At 40.3% G+C, this 10291-nt stretch overlaps 1 protein-coding gene across 1 annotated transcript in view; it reads left to right on the forward strand.

The window, feature by feature from the left end:
- Positions 1–8228, forward strand: part of KCNH8 (potassium voltage-gated channel subfamily H member 8) — a gene marked incomplete at both ends in the record, with an annotated part of 333350 nt that extends 325122 nt beyond the window's left edge. The window contains one exon of the mRNA XM_081235814.1: positions 7530–8228. Coding sequence (XP_081091940.1) covers positions 7530–8228 — 699 coding nt within the window. The remainder of the gene's footprint in view (positions 1–7529) is intronic.
- Positions 8229–10291: the final 2063 nt, after the last annotated feature.

Below are 10291 nucleotides of genomic sequence, written 5' to 3' on the forward strand. Positions count from 1 at the left end.
TATAGAAAATTCTTAATCCATCTGACTGCAATTTCTCAAACCTTAGACTTAAGGATACAGGATACAGGATCTTCATCAAAATTTTTCAAAAGCTCGGGTTATTGCTGTTACTGTTTGCTACTGGAAAGATCCACACAAGGCAATGCTAAAACGTGGAGACTGTTTCTTCCAATATTAATTATGTAAAAGTGTTAACAGGAATAGTTTGCCTCTCCATGCTGAGGCTGAAGAGGAGTTACAGATATAACTGGCTTTTATTTTCTTTGGGCTCAGTGTTTCCTGGGTTAGTATTCCCTACCACAAAGTTCCAACTAAGCTTAATGCCTGTGCTGCATTATCAAATCCAGACACCTGAAATTCTGACATAATACCAATCCTGTGGAAAATAAACTTTAACATCCATCATATTATTTAATCGTCACAACAAAGCCCTTGTTGAAATATGACTCAGGAGGATGAGAAGTACTGTCACATGAATGAAACAAATTAAATGTGAAAGGAGAAACCCAGGTACTCTGGAAATGTAGGTGACAGTGATTTATTTCTGCACCAAACAGAAGTTCAGAGGAAACCTGGATATGGCAGAAATAGAAAAATTGTGGCACTTTGTGATTCCCTTCTTAGCAGTATGGTAAGATCAGTGATTGGATTATCATGGACAGTTGACAAGTCAGTTGTCACACACGTGTTTCTATTCATGATGGGAGATGCTGCTCAAAAGAGTGAACACACTCTCTGGAAACCTTCTAAACAGCAAATGACTTGTCAGTTAAATGCATGGTGTTGGGAGAACAGAGAAGGGAATAGTCTTTAGATGCTCCAAAGTTTTGGCTAGAACACTGAATTACTTGGATACACAGATGGTGTTTTCATCACTTCTTCTTCCTAACAGCTGGGACTTCGGAAGGGCTAGAGAAATCTTGGATGTGAACAATTGCCTACACAGATGGTAATGGTGAACTGGTTTGGCTAACAGTTTTAAATTCCAGACCGATGGATTTCTATCTACTGAAGAATGAGAAGGGAGAGGGAAAAAAACGGGTAAAGAAAGTGTAACTTAATACACAAGTAAAAGAATAATGTGTATTAAGTTATGCTTTCTTTATCTTCTATATTTGGAAGTAGAAATAATCCGAAGGCCACATCTAAAATAGCCATGAAGGGACTTCCCTGGTGGCGCAGTGTTTAAGAATCTGCCTGCCAATGCTGGAGACATGGGTTCGAGCCCTGGTCCAGGAAGACTCCACACGCCACGGAGCAACTAAGCCCGTGCACCACAACTACTGAGCCTGTGCTCTAGAGTGTGTGTGCCACAACTACTGAAGCCGGTGTGCCTAGAGCCTGAGCTCCACAACAAGAGAAGCCACCACAATGAGAAGCCTGTGCACTGCAACTAAGTAGGTCCCACTAGCCTCAACTAGAGAAAGCCCACGTGCAGCAATGAAGTCCCAATGCAGCCAAAAATTAATTAATTAATTAATTAAAATAAATAAATAAAATAGCCATGAAGGGTGGCAACTAGGGATGCAAAAAGCTTTGCCAAATTTCAGCTGATAAAACAACTCTGACTAACTTAATTGAATTTGTCACTTGGCACGCACCATGTACTAATGAGATATGGGAGTCAGTAAACAGGGGAAATTTCCCCAGAGAACCAAAACTACCCACAGAAATCAAGTTTATGCTGGGACAAGTTACAGAGCAGCAAGATAAATAGCAGAAGTCTTGGCCAAAAGAGACCTATATCTACAGTTATGAAGGAAACACATTAAAATAAAAGGGATTCTTAGTTGTGGAAATGCCACCTGCTCTTTAAAACTGGGAAACACCCAAGGATTTGATTCAGGAAATTTATATGCAAAACTTTAACCGTCATAATACCTACTTTTAACATATTTACTTGGGGTGAAGAGCTCGAGTTACAGATTTCCCAACATAATTTTGTAGTAGGAATCTTTCCCCCATGATGGTTATGGTAAAATCATGAGATAACATAAAATAAAAATTGAAAGCAATATGAGTACCAAGCCCTTCAAAATGGCAGGAATTGCATTCATTTATACATTCAAGATTTACTGAGTGCATGTTGTGTTCTAGGCATTGCCCAGAGTCCAGGAGACACTGAGGTAAATAATAACTTCTACCCTCATGGAACTCAGAGCCTTGTTGGGACAGACAGTCCTATCGATGCTCAAACTGCTCTTTGAGTATCAATGAGCTGTCAGGAAAAAGCTCTTCAGAGGAAATGAGGGATTAGATGTTTGAAGGGAGAGAAACTTACCAGGCAGAAAGGGGCCGAGGAGAAGAGACCCCAGTCAGAGGTACAGCCTTCACAAGGGCAGTGTGATGTGACCCCCACTGTATTCAGACTGATGGTATGCAAGGGGGAAAATGCAGGAAACGGACTATTAAAAAACCAAGTGGGAGTGCTATTCACAATAGCCAAGACATGGAAGCAACCCAAATGTCCATCGACAGATGAATGGTTAAAGAAGATGTGGTACATATATACAATGGAATACTACTCAGCCATAAAAAAGAATGAAATAATGCCATATGCACCAACATGGATGGACCTAGAGATGATCATACTAAGTGAAGTCAGACAGAGAAAGATAAATATATGCTATCACTTAAATGCCGAATCTAAAAATATGATACAAATGAACTTATTTACAAAACAGAAATAGACCCACAGACATAGAAAACAACCTTATGATTACCAGGGGGGAAAGGGAGAGGTGGGACACATTAGGAGTTTGGTATTAACATATATACACTACTATAAAACAGGTAACCAACAAGGACCTACTGTAGAGCACAGGGAGCTCTACTCAATGTTTTGTAATCACCAATAAGGGAAAAGAATCTGAAATATATATATATATATGTATAATTGAATCACTTTTGTACACCTGAAACTAACACGACATTGTAAATCATACTTCAATTTTAAAAAATTAAATTAGTGATAAAAAAAACCAAGTGGGACTTGTGAAGGGCTTCGTAATACCTGCTCTGTTTTCTAATATGAGTGACAGAAGACATTTAAAAAGTGTAAACAGTTGTTGAAGTAAATGGGAAAATCTTGGTTCATTGGATCCAAATGATTTTTTGTTTTTATTGACCTATCTCTGCAGCATTCTGGGTTTATGTTGTATTTTGAAGACATCTCTTTAAGTGGGCAGACAGTGCCTTGTTCATAGGTAGTTCCAACAGCCTTTTTTAGCAAATGCCCATCTTCTTAACTGTGCTGTGAAAAAGCGTTGAATCCCACCCCCCGTAGAAAGTAGACTGCATTCTCTGCTTTCTACATTCGATTAAGAATAAAGCCTTTTGTGTTTTAGAATGAATTTGTCAGCAAGGCGAACAGGAAGCAGTAAACAAAAGTGCTGTGAAACTTTACTCTCTGTGGCAGTATGTTGTCACCTTCAGTGACACCAGAGTCTCTACCCTAAGGAGATGCCATCTCTCCTGTGGCAGCTGTCTTTGCCCTTACAAAGGGAGAGATCCCTTACCTAATAAGGATTAATTCCCTATGCAGCTTTAATAAGGGGCAGGGGTATGTCCTCAGTGCCACAGTGTCGGAAATCTTCCCTGATGTAAATTGAACATTACCTTCTAGAGCTAAAGAAAGCTCTATTTCCTTGGGTTCTTTACTCCGCTTAGTTCAAGCTAATATAGTAATTTTGTTTTCTGAAAATGTTAATGCTATTTACATTCCTGGAGCTAGGCAAGACTCTGGAGTCCCATTCAAAGTTCATGGTCTCAAAGTTATGGTAAATGCTCAGGAGAAGTTCAGTGCCAAGAACGTGGCCTTGGAAAGGTATTTCAACCATAGGAAAATATCTGTTTCTTTTGGAAGCTAGAAAAAAATAGTTCATCAGTAATATGGCTATTAACATATTGCCCACTTCCAGATTTTCCCTTATTACAAACCCTTTTCTTTTTAAAAGCATATGTTGTCTTATTTATTTAGTTAGTTAGTTAGTTAGTTAGTTATGGCTGCGTTGGCTGCAGCGAGCAGGGCCTACTCTTAGTTGCAGACTTCTCATTGCGGTGGCTTCTCTTGTGGAGCATGGGCTCTAGGTGCGCAGGCTCAGTAGTTGTGGCGCATGGGCTTAGTTGCTCCGTGGCCTGTGGGATCTTCCCGGACCAGGGCTCGAACCCGTGTCCCCATCATTGGCAGGCGGATTGTTAACCACCGGGCCACCAGGGACGTCACTGTACAAACTTTTTTGGTCTTGTTCCATTCATATAATTTGTTGTGAAGAAATTTTACTGTCTCCTATTTTTTTAGAGATACTATTTACTTATTTGATGTTGAATTACCATTTCAGACAACTTTTTTTTAAATTTTATTTTTAATTACAATGTATTAGTTTCAGGTGTACAGCAAAGTGATTCAGTTATACATACATATATATGTATGTGTGTGTGTGTGTGTGTATATATATATATATATAGAGAGAGAGAGAGAGAGAGAGTCTTTTTCAGATTCTTTTCCTTTATAGGTTATTATAAGATATTGAGTATAGTTCCCTGTGCTCTACAGTAGGCCCTTGTTGTTTATTTTATATACAGTAGTGTGTATACGTTAATCTCAAGCTCCTAATTTATCCCTCCCCCGCCCCATCCTTCCCCTTTGGTAACCATAAGTTTGTTTTCTATGTCTGTGAGTCTCTTTCTGTTTTGTGTATAAGTTGGACCTAGAGACTATCATACTAAGTGAAGTAAGTCAGACAAAGACAAATATCATATGACATCGCTTATATGTGAAATCAAAAAGAAAAATTGAACCCATTTCAGACAACTTTTACACGAGGCTCCTTTTTGTATCATCCGTGCTCTTCACAAATTCTGACCACATTAGCAAAAATCTCTCCACTCTTAAGCAATGTCTTCTCTAATATACTGTAATAGAGCACCAAAAGTAGAAGGCTCGAATTCCAGACTAACAAGTGTCATTCATGAAATGAGACCTTAAAATGTCATTTAACCTCTGGGCCTTAGTGTCCCCACTTTACAGGTGTGTCCCTGCTGATCTTAGTGTTGTTTGTAGATCCAATAGGGAAAACGGACCTAAAAGCCTGTTGTATTATAAATTTACTCATTTATTGGATAACATAATTGTTGCTGTGTCTAAAATGCAAAGTTGTGCTTCAAAGATTATGTTTTTATTCAATGCTAAGGCTGACTGAAAGCATTCTTACTGGGAGCTAAACCCTGGTGAATTTGATACAGGCATTAACTTAGACAACCTACAGGAAGGGGACGGTTAATATATCCTTCAAACATCTCATTTAGTATCAACTTTCTCTTCTGAAATTTTGATAGAAGGGCTAATCAACTCAAGATAGAACCCCTGGGTGCATGTCTGCTGTGCTGAGATCCAGAGATGATTTGTGTCACCCGTGTACTTTAGAATTGAGTTTTGGCAAGTTATGAAATTGACAACCTGCAGTGAAAATTTCAAAACACATAGACTCTTTCTCAGATTCACTGTTTCACTTCTTAAATGTGAGTCTCAGAGATATCTTTTTGTCGCCAAAAGTTTTAGATCTGCTGAAAAGCCTGGGCAAGTATTCGATAGGATCCCTCGAGTTCCATGCTAGCAGCAAGGCAGAAATAGTTTTGGCCTGGCAATTTCAAGGCAGGTGTTACCCGTTGGTTGCCTGAACCATGGAAAAACCTCCCTCTGGTCTTAAAAATGCCTGATTTGAGTGACACTATCTCCTGATGGGCCTACCATGGAGAATTAGTTTCAGAATGCACTTATAGGAAGTGGACTGAATGAAGTTACTGGATGAATTAGGAATGTATACTTAAATATTGAAAAAAGTCTGCCCAAAACAGCAATCTTGGTTTTGGTTTCACTGAAACTGAACTGCCCTTTTGTCTTGTTTTGTTTTGTTTTTTTTCTGATGGTATTTAGCCAGTGGGTTCAGCTGCTTATATGGGAGATTGTGGTTCATGATAGTAAAATCAGGGCATGGGAAGTCCTTTATAAAATACAGTCTTATAGCAATGAAGGCAAAATATTACACTATGTGTTAGTGTTATGGATCTAACCAAAGACTAGAAAATATATGTGTGACCTGCTTTCTGAAATATAGGTTTTCCTCACTTTGAAGAATAGAAACCATCCAGAAAAGCTGGATATAAGTCTAGTTAAATTTTATGGTGGTCTTCCATGGTTAAAAAAGTGATGTGGTTGTTAGGAAAATAAATCCTCCAGTGAATTATAGTATTGGTTTAAGTGTAAAGCAGATAATGAAGACTCTTCAGTGGTTCTTGCGAGTTTGAGGGTCATGTCTCCCTTGAAAGTCTTATACAAACTAAATGTCTCACCTAGAAAAGTGAATAAAGGGCACACTGCACAGTTGGGGTTGTAATTCCGTGGGGCTCCATTTCACTGATGGACCCCAGTCCTCCAGGGTTCCCCACAGTGCTTATGTGGAGTGACCCACCTTGAAGATCTTTTCGTTTCTAACTCTCATTTTGCAGCTTTCCCTTTTCTATAGACAAATCCTAGCAAATCTGTTGTGAGTTCTTTCTTACCACCCTCCCTACTCCTGAAGGCCAGTATGTCTCTGAATAAGTGTTGATCTTGACCAGAAATGGCAGGAGTGAGAGCCGTCATTTACTGGGTGTCTAACCTGGGCAGGCAGTGTGCTGAATGCGTTATATACAATAATACTCATGTCTCCACATTGTTTTGAGGTGTCTTGGATGGTGGGTGCGCACCACAGAGCATCCCGCTGACTCAGAGGAAGGGAAGAAAAAGACACTGTCTGTATTTCAGAGATACAAGAGATGATGGACCCACACTTCTAATTTTGTCCAGGAACCCCCAAATCACTGATTAAGAATGTCAGACTGAGACAAATAGCATATGATATCACATATGTGAAATCTAAAAAAATTATACAAATGAACCTATTTACAAAACAGAAATAGATTCACAGTCATAGGAAACAAATTTGTGGTCATCAAAGGGGCAACAGGGGAGATAAATTAGGAGTTTGGGACTGACATATACACACTACTGTATATAAAATAGGTAATCAACAAGGACCTACTGTATAGCACAGGGAACTCTATTCAATATTTTGTAATAACCTATAAGGGAAAAGAATCTGAAAAGGAGTATATATATATATATATATATATATATATATATATATATATATATATATATATATATATATATATATATATATATCTGAATCACTGCTATCCACCTGAAGCATTATAAATCAACAATACTTCAATTAAAAAATGTATGTAAAAATTTTTTTAAAAAGAAGGCCAGACTACGTGTGTCTCTCTAGGTTCCCGCAGAATGAGAGGATGGCTTTAGATCAGGTGCTCAGCCTCCCCATTCACCCTTTGGGCTTGGCTGGAGTTGGAGGTGAAGCAGCCTTCCAGACCTTCTTACTGAGAAATCTCACTTCCCTTCCTCACTGCTCTGAAATCACTGCTGTGCTCCTCTGACTGCTGCCTTTTGCTTTGCTTTGTCCACACAGGTAACGACACTGACTCAGGAGGTGTCCCAGTTAGGTAAAGACATGAGGACTGTGATGCAACTTCTAGAACACGTCGTGTCCCCCCAGCAGCCCGCTCGGTTTTGCTCTCTGCACACCACCTCTGTGTGCCCCTCCAGCTTACAGACCAGGATGGCCTGGAGCACGCACCAACCCTGTCTACACTTGCAAGCAGGCGGAGCGGCTTATACCCAAGCCCAGCTTTGTCATGGGAATGTCACCCCTGACATATGGAGTGTGGACCCCTCCTCTGTGGGGAGCAGCCCCCAGCGAACTGGCGTTTACGAGCAAAATCCTGCAGGCGGTGAACTGTATCATTCTCCGAACCTTGATTATTCACCTGCCCACTACCAGGTCGTCCAAGAAGGTCATTTGCAGTTTTTAAGGTGCATCTCTCCACAGTCAGACACTACGCTGATGCCTCTGCAGTCCATCTCGGCCACTCTCTCGTCCTCTGTCTGCTCCTCCTCAGAAACATCTTTGCACCTGGTTCTCCCAAGCAGATCGGAGGAGGGCAGCTTGGGCCAAGGAGCCATGAGTTCCTTCAGTCTGGAAAACCTGCCAGGCTCTTGGGACCAGGAAGGAAGGACATCCGTCTCTACTGAGCCCTCGGAGAACTTTCCACTGGAAGTTGTTGCAAGCCCCGCAGAAGTGAAAGATACTAAAGCCATAAACGTATGACATTAGGGCACGTGAGGCAGCCACCAGTTTCAGCTCCATCACTGCATGACAGCCCTGGTTTGCCTTTCTTGCCTCTGGCAGCATGAAGACTGGGCAAGGCTGGGAGACCTGTGGAAGAGAGGATCCGGGGAAAGGCAGAACCACCTCCAGACTGTAGCAGACACTTCCTGGATCCTAGAAACAAAACAGGAACATTTTCCTGTACAGGCATTAACTTCCTGGTCTGTTTGACAGACTTTGGTAAAAGTCCAAAGACCCTGAGGGTCTGAGCAGCTAGAAGTCCCAGACAAAGAATGTGTGGATTCATTTTGTCCTAGGTGGCTTTTGTGAAGTGCAGCAAAGTTTTATCCTGAGTGCCTGTGTGTCACTCCTGAACAGTATCCATAGGACTGTGGGACCTGAGAGTGCACAGCTCTTGCTGATCTATTTTTCAAATGCAGAAGGCAAAGGGACACTTATCACTGCATGTCATCTCCTAGACAATCAGTCACACAGAGCTGGTGGCCAGTGGTCAGCTATTGCACGTTATTTGCCATGTAAATGAATATGTCTTTATTTATCACAAAAAAAGACACTATTTTTATATCCTTGGTATGAAATATGTATTTAAACTATTTAAACTATTTATAAAGAAATGAATGTTTTCATTTTGGTAAAAAAAAAAAGCTTGCCGTTTTAACAAGAAATGCACTACTGTTATGTATAGTAGATCAAAAATTATTATTCAGAGGATGTAGTTTCGAAAGGAAGCCCCCCCCCCTTTATCTGCATGCAGTTTGCAACAAATGTATCCTCACGCTTCTGGATTACAAAAGAAAAGTGAGGTCATATTTCATTAATGAAGTAAAAACCTGGACTGAGTGTCTGGCATGGTAGGGGGAGGCGGGGAGTCCACCTGGTCTCTGGGGACTCAGGTAACAACCTGAACTGAGGCTGCCCTCACTGTGCCTGTGTAAATGTCTCTCCTCCAGCCATCTTACTTCGTGGTTCTGGAACCCAAAACTGGTCTGGGGAATATGAGATCGCAACTACATTGAGTTATTTTGGCCTCAAAACGAGGAAGGAAACCTTGGGTGTATCCTTCCTCTGTGCTGTTCTTTCAGGAGCGCTTGTGTAGACCGGTGAAAATTCCAAAATGAAGCTGAGACTTCAGAGTTCCGATTTGTGAGAGGGATGCCAGCTTGCTTTGGATCAGCACTTTAATTATTTTTCTTTAAAACGCTCAACATTGCTGTAAGTCATGCAGAGCAGGTGTTTTCATTCTCATTTTGCAGAGGAAAAATAAATAAAGCCCCAGCAATTACACAGCTAGGGAGCTAGAGACAGTCTAGAACCTATAGTGCTTTCTACATCTCAACCAATACCCAAATTCAGATGCTGGCGTGGTAATGATGTAAACGCCTTCACTTCAGGTTTATTTGATGTTTAAGAACATTTCAGGGCTCATCATCCCAGATGTTCTTATAAAACATATTGAATTCACATTCTGGAGTCACCCTGTTCTTATTTCCCACCACAAAGCATAAACAATTTGAAAATTGTATTATTAAGAACATGTACACAAAGCAAGACTTCTGGTGTGTGACTCTTATATCCTAAAATTGGCTACAGTAGCAGAAAGAAAATAAACCTTCTCTAAGAAAAATGGCAACAGTACATGTGTCTGAGGCAGATCACTTAAGACTCGTGTCTTCTCTTCCCCCAGGTCCAAAATTCAATCTCTCCCTACCTAAGTGAAAGGGAAAATTGAGGCAAAGGCAACCTGCTGGATTTAATGTATTTATTTGTAGTCACCCTTTTTGCTTATCCTGACCTAAGTCATCATTTTAAGTACCTTTCAAATAGAACTAAGTGGTGTTGGTTCATGATTATCTTTCTGGCAAACTAGCACTACCATTACTGATGCTAATAACGATGACTGACATTCTGGTTTTTGAGTACTGACTATGTACCAACACGTGTTTAGGAATTAACGCATGTTATGTTTCCTTACATAGTAGTCAAACAATGCTAAAAGTTCCTTATTATTTTATCCCCATTTTGTAAATGAATAATTGGGACAC

The sequence above is a fragment of the Mesoplodon bidens genome (genome assembly GCF_964165515.1).
Source record: "Mesoplodon bidens genome assembly, chromosome: 5".
Classification (NCBI taxonomy): Eukaryota; Metazoa; Chordata; class Mammalia; order Artiodactyla; family Ziphiidae; genus Mesoplodon; species Mesoplodon bidens.